General features: G+C 39.4%; 1 protein-coding gene across 1 annotated transcript in view; it reads right to left on the bottom strand.

The window, feature by feature from the left end:
- Positions 1-11,458, bottom strand: part of RFX6 (regulatory factor X6) — a 32,707-nt gene extending 21,249 nt beyond the window's left edge. The window contains exons 1-5 of the mRNA XM_041423924.1: positions 11,290-11,458; positions 10,944-11,100; positions 9,282-9,405; positions 7,878-7,939; positions 1,004-1,081 (exon numbers count right to left, since the gene is read on the bottom strand). Of these exons, the coding sequence (XP_041279858.1) occupies positions 1,004-1,081; positions 7,878-7,939; positions 9,282-9,405; positions 10,944-11,100; positions 11,290-11,458 (590 nt within the window). The remainder of the gene's footprint in view (positions 1-1,003; positions 1,082-7,877; positions 7,940-9,281; positions 9,406-10,943; positions 11,101-11,289) is intronic.
- Positions 11,459-18,332: the final 6,874 nt, after the last annotated feature.

The raw sequence follows: 18,332 nt of genomic DNA, 5'->3' as shown, positions 1-18,332 counted from the left end.
CTCATTGATTGCTACTAGACTGTGCCTGCCTGACATAAAGCTGAGGAGTAAGAATTATTATATTCTGTTAAAGGAAAATAACTGTCTTTTAGTCAACAAAATGAACAATTTGTTCAAGATAATTCTGTATTATTAAAGAAAAATACACTGTGTACCAGCAGCACCTCCACAGCTCTGGATATGTATCAGACAAATAAATAGAATATTCCAATCTATTATACCCTAAGTACTGCTGTGGAGAGAACCCTCCTTTTTAAAGCATCATCGGCAGCATTACCCTCAATTTGTACAGTTGTCTTATTGCTTGGAAAAGGTCTCTTTGGAAATGACCTAAATCTGCCACCAGTCAAATTTTCTATGTGTGATTATAAACTCATTTATTCCTTTCCTTTCTCAGAGTCCCACTTATCCAGGTATACTGCCACAGACAATGAAAGCCGTCATTCAAGCCATATGTGAACAGAGACATTTGTTTTACGAACTATTAATCTTTGGCAAACCAACAGGCAGCTATCGTAACGTATTGATCCTGCTAGCTGTCCCTTAAATAAATATAATTAGAGCTTCCTGGGTTAGGTTTAAACTGATATTAGCCAGTCAAAGGACCTGTAAATATTAATCTACACTGACCCCTCCCTCCTGCCCCACAGGTGCCAGCTTCACACCATTCTCCAGGCGTTTCATAATGGAAAGCTGTCCTGGGCAAAGAACTCACTGGGCGACACAGAGGCAAACAAAATTAGAAAAGTGTTCTGGAAATGGGATTTTGCTCCCTCGTACAAACTTGAACAAATGTTCTGCTGTTAAAAGTTGACAGCTCTACACTGACTGTGGTGGGGTCAAACTGGAAGACTCAAGCAAAATATAGAGACCAACCTTGTAAACACTGAGATAACCAGAAATTCTAGTTCTGGTAGAAAGAAAAATTAGAGTCCTACATATACCTTCCTAAGGGAAGGTTATAGTTAGACCTTCATTGATTAAGTCTCAGAAGTTATTTTACCTGGTTAAGCCCTTTCCAGAATACACAGAGTGGTAATATGCACTGCTTTCTTTAATGCCAATTCCATAATAGTGATACCTGCAGGAAAAAAGAAAAAAAATTAAAAAAAAATTTAAAAAAAATGAGCATTTATGAGTGACATAAACCAAACTGCTAAACTGAAAGTAAAGCAAGGTGTCAGACTGATTTTAAATGCTTTCTGAAAACTTTTCTAAACAGGGTCTAACAATTCCTTTCACAGACATGGAACAAAATCTAGTCTCATAGAAAAGAATATTGTCATGATTTGATCCAAATTCAAGGGTCAAAATTAAAATACTTTCTTTCTCACTAGAAGAATGTAGCTAGAACAGAAAACTCAGAAACTTGGGTTTTCTTTCTTTCTTTCACTTTTCCCTAAAACTTTACCCTAAAATGCCTTCTGTTTCACTTTACTTCATTTGTTTGAAAGGGTGCTGGGTTTGATCTATCAGGTTCATTTTATCTCACTTGCCACTGTTACATTTAGACAATCCCTCAGAGCCTTTCTCAGTTGAAAATAGCTTGCCAGTGCACCTTATAACTTAGTGTTCAGCCACCTATGACTAACAATGATAATACATCATTCATTCATTCTTCTGTCAGGTCATAGGCTAACTCTAAATTATTAAGCCATTTAGGCACTTCTCATCCACATTTGTCTCCCTTGTTGCTCTCCTGGAGATTATTGCTCCCAAATACAGATTGAAAAAGAAAATATGCCTATTGCTCAGGCTTTGCAGTGCTCACACCCAACATCTTAACCAAAGACACCAAAGATTCAAAGAAGGTTGGGTTGGTGCTAAGAAAACTGGCTGTGCAGTAGCTACTTACTGCTTTCCACTGATTTTGCTACAAAATAAGTGACCTCTGAGAGAAGGGCAGGAGAGCAAGCTGAGGGCAGCTCTTTCCTTACTGGTCATAGCAAAGTTTGCTTGAGTTCATCTATCAAAGTTGATAGGCCCTGTCTTATAAATTCCACCCAAGAGATTTAAAAACTGATTGTGTTAAACCAAATTTGTCTAAGAATGTTATGGATAGAATAGAAAGGTTAATTTGCTTTTTACTGAAATTAGCTTGACAGTACCATGGCATCTGGTTTAACTGAGCTGCTTCAAAGTACCACTTTGCAACACATTGCACTTATTTCACTTAAACTCCCCAAAAGCTTGAAGAAATGCATTCCTAAGAAACAAAGTCCCTTCAAACAGTTCATAGAACACATCAACAAAAGTGTTAATCTCATCTCATCTCTGCTGTTCCTGGTTATGACCATTAAAAAAAAATCACAATATTTTTTTTGTTCTTGTATGGAACTGTCAAAGGTAAGAACAAAACCCTCATGTGCTTTATATTTACAAAGCTGGTTAAAGGCATTAGATACAAATTATGCCTAAGAAAATGTTCATTAGGATGATATATTTGCCTAGCCTAGCTAGCTGTGACAATCTCAGCTGAAATAATTTTTCTGTTTCTGGACAGTCTGTTGTGTGCATTCAGGATTTTAGAGCCAAGAAACATGACAGAACTTGGCACCATTGCTTTTACTGCTTTCCTGAATATTTCCTGAAATTATTTTCTGAAACTGGTGAGTCCACATAACACTGCTAGATCACTGTAGCACCTTTCAACCCCTAGGAAAGCTAAAAGTGTCTCCCCTTACTTAAAAGTGTCACAGTTTCCTTACTGTGACACAAGAGGTATTGAAAATATACAGATATGGATTCTTTGAAATGACAGCATTTACTTAGTCTTTATATGGCAAAGGGTGTCCAATGAACAGGATGAAAAACAGAATAGAGTTGTGACTGCTTCTTAACAATGTTATCTGTCCATTTGTCATTGGCCATGTAAGCAAGCAGCTGCCCACATCTCATTCCAACGGTTTAAATCTCTCAGCTTCAATCACATGCCATTTTTAAATTTCTAAAATAAAGACTTTTACACTTTCACCATAAATTTGGCATTCCCTCCAGCTGAGGCTGGAGTGGGCCAGAGGCAAGGAAAAGCATTCATTATTTAGGAAGTTATGATTCAATATCTAGATTATTCCACATCTAATTCAATATTAATATATTTGGGCAAGGAACAGGAACTGTTGTATGATTTAGATTCTCAAGTATCCAGTGGTAGGCAATATACTTGTGCCTGCTGGAACATCCCAGGATATCAGAATTTATTACTGAGACATCCTGTTATGTACAGAATAGACATTTTCAGTACATATTCATTGTGTATTAAAGGCACAGCATGTATCATTCCCTTTTTCTTCAATAATGTGCAGTTTAATTTTTACTGCTAAAAAACAGAGCTTTCCATTCACAACAGAGAAACTATTAAAAATAATATAAGTTTACTTTTCAAGCTCTGTCTGGCATCCTCCATAGAGTAATAGGGTATGAAGATTATTATTCTCTTACAAGCCATTAGTTGAATAGCTTATTTTGGGCTCCCTGTTGAGAGTAGTATAACCATACCAGACACACTGACAACATCTTTAACCTACATCTTCAAATGCTTTCCATCTCTTTATGTGCCTATTTTTATCTGTGTGTTCAGTATATTTGTATTTTGCCATTTATTATTTCTATTGTGTAATTAACAAAATGTAGTCGGTTACTACAAGGAATTTACTCTCAATTTTTTGAAACAAAGATTTTACAAAACAAGCTGAACTACTTTTCTCTTTTAATTTCAGTGGTTTGTTGTAACATATGTTCCTACACAACTTGTAGCTCTGATTTTAGCATACACTGACACAAATGATAGCTGATAAGGAAATGATAGGCTTAAGCTGTTCAGGGACTTGCAATAACTTCTTATCACAGGGCCAGCTGCCATATCAGTTTTATTAACCCACTAAATCACTCCTAATAAATAAGATAATAGTTTTCAGACATGATGGATAAAAGCTAAGATTCATCATTGATCAAAGTCTACAAAGAAATTAAATTGTAACTTGAGCTCAAACAGTCTTCCCTTGTGTATGGACTGAGCAGTTTGTACATTTTCCCAAATAGCTGCTTCAGGTGATTTGTGTACTGTGAAAGTTTCAGCTGAGTTCTAGGATTGACCATGGTGTGTTCAAAATTACCACTGCATAAAGGTGGATTCAGAACAGAGAACTGTTGCTTATTATCACTAATCTAAGAGAGCAGCTTGCAGTATTTATGGTGCTGCATCTTCTTTCACTCAGCAGAGTGAAAACAGAAAATTTCCCTTACTCTCAGCTATGTAGAGTGATTAACATGGGCATGAGAAACTAACATATTTTGTTAACAAAATTATGTCCAATGTGTTGGACCTTCTTGGCCACATGTTTAAATGAGTTTTAGTACTGACACTTTTGCACAAATGGGTTGTTGGATGTAAACACAGAGAAAGAAAGATTCTGATTTGAATTCTAGGGATCATCAGACTCAGTTTTAAGTTTATCCTTCGCCCTGAACTAGAGATGACAAATGCTGTTTGGGAACAGAGGAAGAACTAACATTTGTGTGTCGCACACCTTACAACAGCAACTGTATTCCATATGTTAGTGCAGGAGCTTTTCCTCAAATCCAATTCATGCTCATGAGGATGTCAGAAAGAGCTTGTTTCAGAGTGGGAGAAAAACAATTTCCAACACCTTGAAGATGACGAGGAAAGAAAATTCTTTTCTTTGCTTTCTTCTGATCACAGCCAGGCTTTACCAATAGATTACCATGCATGCTTGCAGTGTCCAGGAAGGCACTTTTTTCCCAGGGTATTAACTTTTCTCTAAATTTAAGAGCAATTATTCCATCAGAGAAGGATTGTCTTCTTCCTTTTTATGCTTTTGCAGCATCTGGAGTCCTGGACAGTGATCAGAGCTCCAGGGCAATATTGCTATATAAAACATCACTGCTAGGAATAGTGAGTTTAATACTGCTCCTGCTAGCATTATATGGCAATAAAGATAGCAGCGACAGAAATAATATCATGTCATTACTACACTACTGTGCTTTAAAGCATGATTTAATTGCTACTAACAACTCTCCTACTAGTCCTAGTGACTCAGAAACAGCTTGCAACATTTAGTCCATGCTAACATAAAAAGAGAATAACTAGCAATTTATTGAAACTGATGAACAGTCCCTTAACTTTATTATTAATTTAATGGAAATACTTCTGTAAATAACATTTGTGTAACTAACTGCTACCTGGTGAAATCAGAAATTCATTTACTCCTCAGCAAGGCTGTAGTTCTGAGGGGGACACGGCCCACAACACCACAGACAGAAAAATTGATTACCAGAGATCATTTAAGTGAAAAAGGCTAGATTTGGATTAGATATTAGGAAAGAATTCTTTCCAGTGGGGATGTTGAGGCGCTGGCACAGATTGCTCAGAGCAGCTGTGGATCTCTCATCCCTGGAAGTGTTCAAGGTTGGATTGGATGGGGCTTTGAGCAACCTGGCCCAGTTGAAAGTGTCCCTGCTGTGGCACAGAGGTTACACTAGATGATCTTTAAGGTCCCTACCAACCCCAGCCATTCTATCATTCTATGCCTCTATAATTCTATGATTTATACTGACACTTCTATGTGATTACTTGCTGCTATATTTGGTCTCTGAACTGGAAATATTGTCATTTGTTCCTTTTGTGAGGTCCTTTTTAGCACAGCAAGATCAAGGTAAGTGCATCTTAGCAGAACTGAGAACAGAATAGGAAAGCCTCTGAGGAAAACTGATGCAAAAATACAGAGAAACAAGTGCCAGATGTTCAAACAAAACCTGATGATGCCTCATTTCTTTGAGGAAATTGTTCAAGAACAGTTAATCCATATGAAAATATGGCACATAATACCAACAAGGTCAATAGGGATATGGAATCTGCCAAAGAAATGTTGGGCATGCATTATTTCTATATTAATATTGTTTCATGTCTTTGAGAAAAGTGGACTACAGTGACACATGTTCTAATACAATTAATTTTGTAGCTATATACATACTTGAAACATACTCATTTACTTAATTGACTTATTGTGCTTAAATCGTGCAGACACAGGATATGTTTGGAAGCTTGGATCCTCATTGGATCCTGTCTATCAATCTGTCAGTTATGTCAGAACAAGTATATAATGAGTATATGGGAGGTTTCTCCCTTGCATTATCTCATTCATTGTAACTAAGTAGTTCACCAAATATGTTGGGTTATGAACCTGACTAAGAATTCACCACAGCATTGATGAATTACCACGTTGTCAAATATTCCTGTACAGATTGTGAAAGCCAGATCTCTTAAAATCTTAAACAGAACACCAACAGCAAAGCTATGTCTACATCATCTTATGCCTGTAATCACAGCTTAAGTTCACCACAGAAGACAGTACACAAAATCCCTCTTTTCCCTAATAAATAACCTTTCTAATAGTTGCTCTCCTCAAAACACCTCTACTGAGCATCTATAGGTCACCCACAAGAAGAGAAATGAACTTCAGTTCCACTTTTCCTCTATACCTTGCAGGCTGTGTACTGTCTCCTAAAAGAGGTGAATGGATTACAAATTTGTAAGACTGTGAGAGACACTATGCAGAACTATCCTCTGTTAAAACCAACAATAAAAACATTAAAAAGGAACAATGTTCTATGAAGACTTTATTTCCTTTGGATTTTATTTTTTATTAATGGTTATTTGAAATAAATGTTTGAGATATGCTCAAGAAATAGAATGACTTTGCAAAAATTTGGAATTTAAATTCTTCCCCATCTTCATTTTTTCTGCAACAAAACCTAAAATTCACAAATGACATCTCATTCGTTCCTCAGCAAAACTAAGGTGGAACAACTAGCTATTTCTTGTATTTCTAAGGCAGGAAAAAAACCCAAGTATAAAAACATTTAATAACTCCCCAAAACTATGAAAATAAAAAATTTATCTTTCAGACATTTCTAGTATATTGCAAAGCACTTAAGAAAATGAGTCTTGTAGATTTTTTCTTTTTTTCAGTCTCCTTTTGTTTTGAGTTTTGCTTATAAACTACTGAAAGGCAAGAGTAACTTTGTCTTTCAAGGCTAAGTAGCCCAAAATGAAGGGTTTTCCCAAACAAACAGAATTTTTTGAGTTTCTCCTATTTCTATCATTATTCTGGTTTTCTATCTTATTCATTAGCAAAATGGATGTGAGGGAATATGTGTATTACCACTCTTCACAACAGTTTTACACTAAATTATTCATGGCCAAAAGCATAATTCCAGAACCAGAACTAATAAAAATTTTAGCACCAGGTGATATAGAGTTGTCTATGATCTATTCCTACAACCTAATATTTTACAGATCAAATATACAAACTAATAGGATACATTATTTATGAAACAACTACACTATAGATGGTGTACTTTTCAGAGTTTTATAAAATACCCACAACAAAGAGCAGAGCTATACCTTAACTTCAATTTAAAACAATGCTTTTTCTGGTGGTGTATTTAAGTGAACCCATATTGTTACACAGCGAACACAATGAAAGGTGTTAGGTTTGCAAAAGAGAAATAAAATCACTATTTATAGAAAGATGAGAAGCTATAAAAAGACATGTGTTATAAACTATTTTTATATCTAATATTTTGACATATATTTGCAATATATGCATGGGTCTATAAATGCAATGACAAGATTTAGTAGCTTAATCAGTTTAATTTTAAAATTATGCAGAAGTGTTTTCAAACTTAAATGCTTGAGTTTGAGTATCAGTTTCAACATGCACATGACAGTTATCACTTGCAGTGCACAATCTGAATAAATTCCCCTGCCAATTAGTACATATTAAGGACACCTGGAATAAAGATGATTGCTAAAATGTGTTCTATAAGCAGATACATATGTAATTGTGCCTTACTTTGAATGGCCCCGTGTTCCAAGCCGCCTTGTGGTAAGGAGAGGGAATTTCTGGCGAATGGTCTGAAGAGAAAATAACTGCATTAATTTCTAACACTGGCAAACTTTCTTAGCAATCCGTTTATAGAAAAATAGTAGTGTAAATATATAGTCCAAGGTAGTTCATGAATTCACATTTTTGATACTTATGGCACAACATAAACGATTAGTCCATGTTTCACACTGTAGTCTTTCTTCCATCCTTGTCCATCTTGCTGTGTATCTCCAGCCTTCCCACCTGTCTTCCCTTTCTAAAATCTAGTTGTTTTCACCAGAATCCTATTATGTTCAAGTTCCTTAAGTACAAGTGTATTTTTTGCTTCAGAGATTTAAACAAAATCAGGAGAAACTGCCCTCTAGCTATTCTGTTTTCAAAGACAAACAACTAGAATGAAATTTTTAATTTGAAAGTGTGATCTGAAAAATTAACTCAGTAATAGAGGTAGATTTAACAGATATATCTAATAGAGAGATCACAGTCAAAATAATGTTTAAATGGAACCTATTGTCTTTCTCATTTATACTGAAACCGTATACGAAAACTAGATATTCAGTTTTTTAGGATATCCAGTTCAAGAGGGATAAAATAGGAAATTAACATCTTATAAACCAGATTTTAAATCCATTATTTAATTAAATTAATGCATTTTGCTATGTATAAACCATTACTAGATCAGTAGTGCTTAAAAAAGATGATCCTTGAAGCATTTTTGGTTTCCTGTTTCACTAAATACTCAGGATTTAATTTGGAAAGTTCACATCTCTCTTACATTAAATTACTTCGGGATTAATTGTAGAGAAGGATAGAAAAGAGAATGAATCAACAATTTTTCATTTGGAAGCTCTTCGTGTTATTAATTTCTTTTCCCCTTCTAGTAGTATTGCCTGTGTCACATCTCACCTTACACTGCCTTTACTATAATTATAAGTGTCCTCCATGCCAGATCTGGTTTTGTGGAAAGAACCTATCAATGTCATGAACAAAAAGGGAAAGAAAAGAAGCACTCAGAGAGAATGCTTTTGTTGTTGTTGTTGGTTTTTTGGGGGTTTTTTTGGTTTTTTTTGGGGTGGGGTTTTGTTGGTTTTTTTGTTTGTTTGTTTTTGGTTTTTTGTTGTTGTTGTTCTTGTTGTTTTTTGGTAAAAAAACCCCAATAAATCAAAGGGAATTTCAGCTTAAATCTCCTAAAGGTGATGTCAAGGAATGCCTTCATAGGAGACAGCGTAGTTATAGTTAGTCTGATTCCATGTACATTAGCAGCAGAAAACATGTGAATTTCAGAAAAACAGAAGAATTCTTACACAGGTGTACTAAACTGACTCTTCCAAACAACTGATCTAACAAATTATTAAGGCATTTACTTATTACCTTCCCAAAAGTTGCAGCACAGGCAGGTTCCAGCTTCTCTTTTCTGCAGAAGTCTAAATAATGTGCATAAAGGATGCATCTTGGTAAACAAACTCCTTCACACACAATGTAGTTTTCTTCCAGCCTGTGTAGAGAAAGAAACTGCCAGAGTAAGAAGTAACATGCCATTTCTCCTAATTGCATTTCCCAGTTTTTGCTCTCTTTTTTTTGGTTGTTTTTCTTTTTTTTTATTTTACTGAAGAATCCCATCAGAGCACACAGATGAGTTTCTCCTGAACATAACAGGCACTACAGACAGACTCCACACTTGCTGCTTAGGCTAGCTGCAGAATATGGAAAACTAGAGCCAAATCCCTGTTTTTAATGAGTCTTTTTCAATGTCTGGACTTTTTTGCTTAATTTAAATAACTAAATTATCATCACCTAAGAGCCAGCCTTAGTCTGAAAATAAGAGACCTAACTAGACTACGAAAGACCTGGGTTCAAGTCAGTCCTTTGAAAGGATTTAAGACCAGAGACCTGGACTTGCATTTTCTGTCCCACTGTATCCTCAACAGCTGAGCTAATATCTCTTTTCTTCATTGTTTTGCTTTTTAATTTCCACTCTGGACCTGGAAATGCTTCAAACCACAGTGGAAAAAACAAAACAGTGTTTTTTTGAAGAAGGTGAATTTCTATGTAGCTTCCCAAACAGTTTAGAGAATACAAGTGCTGAGTTATGGTCATTAAAGTAAAATTTTTAAAACTGAAGCAAAAACCTGACTGTTTTTACTTGAAGAGAGCCCTTGGTAAGAGCTGGGTATTCCTCCGTCCTGTTGGTTTTTTTCTTTATCATTTTACATTGTTCACTACTCCTGGGATGATGTGCAATAAATTTGTTTCTCAAATTACATAAATTTGTAAGAAAATACTGTGTAGTAAGTGCTGCATATTGAATAATTTTGCATGGACTTGCTAGACTTAAATCCTTAACTACTGACACTCAGAAGTAAGCTAGAATAATGAAGTGAATAATTTGGATTAGTCTAATTTTTCAGATAGAAGGAAAAAAATCTCTATTGACAGTCTGCATTTTGTAATTAAGTTCCCATTTAATTCAACAGAACTCCTCCCTAATTTCAAGCGTATTTTAATATAAACATTTATCAATTAATGTCTGCAGAATTTGACCTCTTATTTGGTTAACTTTTTTTCCCCAGCTAAAATAAAATAAACCAAAGTTAGGGCCTCAATGGGTGGGAGAACATAATGTAAAAGAAATGCATCATAAGACAGTGAAAATTTAACTGTTCACAAATGCAATTCTTAAATAATGTTTCATTTATACATTGTTATGATACATTTCATTGATAGCCACATAGTCCGAGAATCTGACTGAGACTTCTATTATGTGACAAATCTTTGATAATTTCAAAACTCAGAAATTTGGGGATGGGTGTCCTTATTTGCAGATGAGGCTCATCCAAAAGAAACCCGCAAAACAAAAACAGAAAACAAAAACCAACAAGCGAAACACCCCAAAAATGACAAATTCTTTCTAAAAGAGATGTCGCCCTCCTGGCCGGCTCAGCTGTTAGAGAAGAGTCCCTCTGAGTGTGACGGACACGCCGGCTCGGTCCTGGAGCACCCAGGGCGGGCAGCGGGGGCTCTCTGGAGCCCTACCATTGCAGGGTGAGCTGCGTCTGCTTCTTCTTGTCCTTCATGATCTGCGTGATGCTCCTTTTCGAAGACGGGCTTTGGTCGGCGGCTGTCAGCGCGCCGTCGCGAGCATCCGCATCCTCTTCTTCCGAGGAGAGGGCTTCGCTGCCGAAGCGAGTTTCTGAGCGCCGCGGGGGACAAGAAGAGAGGCCCGGGGGCATCATTACGGTCCCGCAACAAGCCGCCCCCTCCCGCTTGCCGCGCTGCCCGCCGCGGGCTGAGGGACGGGCGCGGCAGCCGCGTCCCCGCCGGAGCCCGAGCAGCGGCTCCCGCCGGCTGAGCAGGGCTCGCTGCCGGCTCCCGCCTTTACCTGCCTTGATGCCGGCGGACAGCGGCGGCTCGGGCAGCGCCTCCCGGGCGCAGGGCAGCAAGCTTCGCCCCAGCAACCCCGCGTAGCGCTCCTCCTGCGCCTCGGCGGGCACCGCCTGCGCGGCCGGGAGGTGCAGGAAGGCGTCCCCCTGCTCTGGTCCCTTGGCCATGCTGCTCAGCGGCGCCGGCTCTGTCCCGGCGCGGCGCGGGCGGCGCCCATGGGCGGCGGCAGGGGACGGCAGCGGGCGGACGGGGCGGGCGCCGGCTGAGGCGTGGGCCGGGCTCTGCACCGCGGCCGGAGACGGCGTCGGCCAAGCGCCGCCGTGAAGGGGAGGAGAGGCGATGCGGGGGCGGCAGCGGGGCACAGGTGTGCCCTAGGGCGCCGTCCAGGGAGGCGACATGGCTCCCGAGCGGGCGGGGACGGCCCGCCCGCCCAGGGGCTCCGCCTCGCACCGGGGCCCGCGCTCGGGAGGTGCCTCCATCCCTGCCTGCGCTTCCCCTCCCGCAGCCGTGCTCGGTCAGGCCAGAAGGGCTCAGGGCACGGCTGAAGGCAGAGGAGGTTCGCGGGAGCCGGCCAGGAGCGGATCTGCCGGGGGTTTAATGATTAACCCCCGCCGGCGGTGGCTCCGGCGGTGTCAGGGAGCAGCTTCTGGCCCGCCGCATCAGGGGGACCGCAGGGTCCCCTCGTCCCTTCAGCGCAGAGGCGGCCGCGGAGCCGCTCCTTGTTCTCCCCTCCGGCGGAGGGCGACGGGCGCTCTTCGCTTCGCAGCTACCGACAGCCGCAGGGCCGGCCGTGGGACCCTTCTGGGCACTGTCACTGCCCGTATTTCCTTAATTCCCAGCGTAATTTTGTGGGTGATGGAGGAAAACATCTTCATTTTGTACATTCATCTGGCAGACGTGTCTGTGCTTTGCTCCATTTCAGCATGGTGACTGAGAGATGGCAGGAGAGAATCACAGAAAGTGGTCCTTGCTTTTTCCAGACAGCAAAATTGCCAGTAGGATGGAAATCTAATCTGATCACTGCCAAATCTACTGTTTTAATAAATTCTCACAAAAAAAAAAAAATATTCGGTGTTGTGCTGTTCCAGATAAGGACTGGGAAATTGTAGTATGACTTGTGGTAGCAAGCAGCTCTGAAGTATTATATCAGATGAATTGTAAAACGTTGTTTGAACCATCAAGTAGTGTCACAAACACAAAGCTCGTGAATAGCTGTTTTCCTGCTACTCTCTTCCAGTCTTCTGTTGCACCTCAAGTCATTGATACCACCAGCACTACAAAGCAGCAGAATATGACCACTTCCACTCTTGCAGAGGTGCATTGTCAGACCAGCTATCATCATTCAAATCCATATTTAACAAAACCCCAGGTGTGCCCATATCTACTGAAAGGCCCAAAACCTCATCATTAGAATAAATTATGGACTTCAGACCCAAGGCAGACCTGTGAGAGGGTTCCAGAGTCAAAAATGGCATTTAGCCCAAACTTTCTCCTGTTCTGCTTACACCTCTTCCCTCCACTGTATAAAATATATTTCTTTCATTACCAGTTACTCCAGTCAACATTTCTTCCCTGTTTACATGTTGCCTCCTTACTTCATTAAGTGATGCTATATATGGCTTTGACTACACATGCCTGTGTCAATTCTTTCTGTAACTCACTGGGACGGTTCAGCATCTGGATCCAATGCCTTAGTTTGAGGTTGTGGTAAAATCTCATTTGACCCTCTGACTTTTGGCTGGCCTGAGCACTGGCACAGGTGCTCACAATTTGGTCCACCATGACCACTATTTCCATGGTATAATAAAACCTCTCAGCTGCTTATTGTTGTGTTGAATCTTTTGTCATCAAAATCCAATGTAACACTGAACATGGATATTTTGGAATTATGGAGCTAAATGTAACTATTTGTCCTTAAAGGGAAGGATTCTTATGGTGGCAGAATATTCTCAATGACACTAATGAATTCTATCCATGATCATCAACGCAGGAATAACTGAGTAAGGGGTCCAGCCTAGGGACCTTCTAGTTTCCATCCTGCAGCCAGCATTTGTAATCCTGCTGAAGCAAAGGACAGACACCAAAAGCTATGGCAGGTGGACAATCCTTCCCCAGATTTAAGCTCCCTCTTGCTGGAGTCAGCAGCCAACCTGAATGTATGATTTCAGCCTTTGGGAGACAGAAAGGATGGGACAGGTATAGAATTGAGCTAGCTGAAACCACAAGTACTAAGGACATTACAGCATTGCTTGTGCCTAAAAATTTTTAATATTGCTCTGGGTTATGTCTGTTTTGAATCATGGTCCTAACCATATTTCTTATTACTGAATAAAATCTGATTATGAAGTAGAAGTGTTAAAACATATATCCATGTATATTTGTTTTTTTAGAATTTTCCTGTTCAAAAATTGTGCACACACAGACCTATACATATATAGATGTATATACATACATATGCACAAAGATGAATGCCAAGGTGAGTGCATGCATCATTCCTATTCCTGGATTCCTGTAAGGCTGGATGGGATGGGGCTCTGAGCAGCCTGATGTAGCTGGAGATGTCCCTGCACATTGCAGGAGGATTGATCTATGTGAGTTTCAAAGGTTCCTTTCAACCCAAACTAATTTGTGGTTCTATAATTTGTATTTGAAACATGCAACACCTCTTGCCTAACTTTGTCTCAGAGTTAGTTTTCTTAGCCTAATCTGTTCACCTCAGTCTCCCTTTAGAGTCGGTGGAGAAGAAAATGTGTCTCCCAGAGCTAATTCATACCAGGCACATTACCCACTGAAACAGATCATCTTCTCATAAGTCTGTTTCCCTTCTAGGTCTGTACTGAGAGCCTAGGAAGCCTAGCTTGGTTTAGGTGAATTTTGTAATGGTGTAATCCTACCAAAATTCAACAGCATGTTGCATAGCCTGGAGTAAATGATCAGATACATGTGCTCTGTACAGCAGAACAGAATTATTTGTTTCTATAACTTGCATGTGAAATATCTTTTATATCAGCACTCAGGTATTGCACCATTTCATCTTGCTGCAGTGTTTCTTTTCCTTGTTGCCAACACAGCACATGAAAACAAAGCATTTTTCAACTTTATTCATATTGGTGTGACTTGTCATTAACAACAATCTGCCTGAGGCATTCTCTGTTTTGAACTGCAAAATGTTTGGAAGATAAATGCAGCAATAGAAATACAATTTGTTATTGATCTGTTACTGTGTAATCCTGCATGATGTTTACTTAAGTGCTGGAAACTGTTTCACCTCATATCCTCCCCAGACAAATGAACTACACAGAAGCCCTGATACAGTGTTGATGCCAGGACTCTTTGGTAGACTCTAACACCTATTTCTTTCCAAATATGCTGATAGTACAATAAAGTATGACACCTACCAGTATTCCACGAGGATATAATAAATTAATTTGTCATAATTGTCAGTGTTTGTCATTCTGTCTGCTTTGACATAGTATGAATTTATTTAGCTCTTCCTGGAACTCCATTTCTGTGACTCGTTTTCTGTGACTCTGTGCAAGGAACAGTTTTAATCACCACCAATTCAAACAAGATAACTTTCCCATTTATTTTGGTCCTTTCCACATCTCAGTGTTTACTTTTTGAGAGTATTTTCATTTTGAAAATTACAAAAAAAATTTAAAAAATAAAAAATTGATGCGCTAAGCTAAGAGCTCCTGCATTTGATGCTGTTACTGGCAACACCTTTTGAAAGCATATATCCATTTACTACAAAAATTTCTTTCATTAAGAATCTCTATTAATTAAAGGGTCAAATCTGAAACAAATTGAAACGTTCCAAAATCTTAGCTTTATTGTTTCCAATAATTATTGAATCATTCCTTTTGATAAATTAACTGTACTGATGGCTTGAGAATATCACTCAGTGATAAGGGAAATTTTTTTTGTCTTTGCAGTTTTTTTTCTGAGCCCTTCTCAAGGTTCTTATAAGTCAGCAATTTTTGCTAAGTGATTTCTCTAAAGAATTTGCTTCTTTCTGGTGTCTTGAGTCACCAGTTTGGTGCATGCAACCTGGTGAAACCTTAGAGAAAGCAAAGGGAAAGAAAGAGTAGGGCCCTCAAAGCACTTTTCCATTGTGTCTCTCTTCTACCACAGAGGAGGATACTTGTGTCACCCACTGCTGTCACTTTGTGCTGTGGCCTCTCTGGTGCTGGTAGAAGAAGAAGGTGGAGAAAGATGTGGAAGTGAAGGGAGGGCACCAGGCAATGGAAGTGGCATCCTTCAGTGTGGGACTGGAGACTTCTGCTCTCAGTGGGAAGGGAAGGAGGATCTTTCATCGCCTAGCTGGTCCAGCTCAGCAGCTACAGCAGGGGAGTGCAACCTACACTGGTGCCTTTTGACCTCAGCAAGCTCTGAGAACTGCCAGTCCTGACACTGTAAAATCACACAAATATGGTTGAACTTGATCTGTGGAGCCAGCAGAGCAAAAAGTTAATATTCAAAACTGTGGAACTGTAATCAGCACGAACTACCCAGGAGGACAACCATTCAACTCCATTGGGAACACGAGTGTGTGTGTATGTGTATCTACACAAAAACACCACAAAATAAATTGATTACCCAGAGGATGCTATTTCCCCCATGCCTGACTATTCCCACCTTCTTCCTGTAGATTCTCATTCTGCCTTATTAGCCTTTTCACAGCTTTTGATATATTATCCTGAACTTTCTGAGTTTCCATAATTCTGAAAATCTTTTCCCAACTACCTATGGAAAAGATCCACAAGCCTTGCCCTGCCAATAACTTTACAAGCAGGGCCAGATCTGTGAAAGTATCAGCTTGTCTGACAAGTTAATTCAGTATAGAATCTTACAGTTCCTTTTGTAAGGAACAATTGCTGTCATCCAGTAGATGGTGATGTTTAATAAGGTATTTCCTGGTCTGTCTCTGGCTGATAAAGCCAGACCTGTCTCTCTGTCTTTTTATACTTGGGTATTTTACTCACTACCTCTTCCTATGATCTTTAAATGAAAACCCATTCTGTTTTGTATTGAAGTGAGTCCTTCTATTTTTCTTCCCAAAGAACAAACTTCAAAATAAATAAACCACATATTACACTAACCCCTTGCACAGTTCACATGTCTCTATCCTCTACAAACCTCGGGAGACTCTATGCTCTGTAGGTAGTTGAGGTAAACTGTATCGTTCTGACCTTATGTGGCTACATGTAAGCAAAAAAATGTCAATGCTTACCTCTGTCTTCATATCTCTTCAGGTAATGTTAAACAGTTGTCTCACTTTACTTATCTTGATTTTGAAATGCCACTTTTCAGTATGTATTCTTTTTTCCTTTGCCAAATTGGGAGAAAATATTTGTATTCATATAAGTACATGCTCCTACAAGCTTACAGACTGAACAGCCACTTCACCATTCATGTATTTGCATTGTGCTTTGGTGGGTACGTTCAGGGAAAAAAAAATATTAAGGAGGCCAGCAGAGTTTTTCACTCAGCAGCTATTCAAACATCTTGTGTTCCTCTATGAATGATCCAAGAATAGAGCTGAGCTTAGAGGATATGTTCACCCTTAAAGAAGTGATTTTGAGAGTTTCTGCAGATACTCCAAACAGGTCTATTAGCAGCATTTCTTGTGTAACTAGCCTATCTGCAAACAACTTCTAAATAGGTGTTAACAGAAGCAAACCACTAAAGTCAAGGGAGCATTCTCTCTATGCAAAGCTGAGTCCCGAAGGTTCTACCACCAGCTGAGTGCAGCTCAATAAACTGCTACATTCACAGACAGCTCACCACTTCTCTAAATGAGTTTTTTTTTCTCCTCTTTGTCTCTCTGTCCGCCGTGTTCCTAGCCACACACTCCTTCTGCTAGCGTTCAACACTTGTAGACACTTCTGTGTCAGTTTAATTTACTGAAGTAACAGGAAACAAGGCCAAGAGAAAACAATGAAGGGCTGTCTGATATTTCAAATTGTTAAATGAGTCCAGAAGTGTGATCAGAGCCAGCATGTGGGTGAAATGATACCACTGGGACTGAGGGAAAGGAAAGGAGGATGGTCAGGATAGAGGATATATAAGAATGGAGGAGAGAAAGATTTCCTCACTTTTGCAGCAATACAATCTGCTGAACTGCCCGTGGAACTACAGACCTATTCATGGGTGATGTGCAAAATGTCCTTTTTATATTAATACAGCTACCTTTGAACAAATAATCTCAGATAATTATTGTGCCACCTTACAGTTCCATCATGTAGAGCAAACCTCTTCCCTTTTCCTTTCCTTCTTGCCTTGCCTTGCCTTGCCCTGCCTTGCCTTCTGTTTCTAAGGAATATTATCAATTTTTTCCAGCTAGGCATAACAGAAGTGTGCTGCACTAGGAATCTACAAAATGCTCTGTATCTGAATCTAGTGTTCTGTTACTCTGAATAATTCTCATTTTTACTTTAGAATATTTTTTTTTCTTCAGACCAATTAGCCACACTACACAAAGACACAGGGATAAGCAGTGCCTTCACCTGGAAGTTGCTCAGGCCCTCAATTAATCTGGAAACAAAACCACTACTTGCCCCTTTGCATATTCCCATTTCTAGCATGTGCTGTGTTTTGAGATGCAGGAGGAAGGCTTTGAATGATGAGGAGGTGAGGCTGTTTCCTGGCTGGAGAGACATTCGTGCACTGCTAGCCTCTGACTTACTCCAGGCAAATGTTTTCTAAGGTCAGAAATCAACTGTTGGCTGTTGCTGTCCCCTGTTTTTCACTGAATAAATGGTATTTCCCGGTAATGAAGAAGTTATAGCCAATTATTTTAAAGTTTGGGACAGAAGAAAAAATTATTTTTTCCCTTAATTATATATTTGGACAATATTTTTAAAAGCATTTAATATATACATTATATTTAATGACAATGTGAGAGCAATTCAATGCCTGATCCAGAGGCAATAGCATCCTTCCCACTGACTTCAATGGGCTCTTGATGAGGTCCTTATTTGCTAAGCAAACACTTGATAGAAGTTCACATTGTCACACGTACACAGTCAGAGAAGTATT

Source organism: Onychostruthus taczanowskii, unplaced genomic scaffold (genome assembly GCF_017590055.1).
Source record: "Onychostruthus taczanowskii isolate IOZ18803 unplaced genomic scaffold, ASM1759005v1 scaffold8, whole genome shotgun sequence".
Classification (NCBI taxonomy): domain Eukaryota; kingdom Metazoa; phylum Chordata; class Aves; order Passeriformes; family Passeridae; genus Onychostruthus; species Onychostruthus taczanowskii.
The sequence above is the reverse complement of the archived record's forward strand: the minus strand, read 5'-3'. Positions and strand labels throughout refer to the sequence as shown.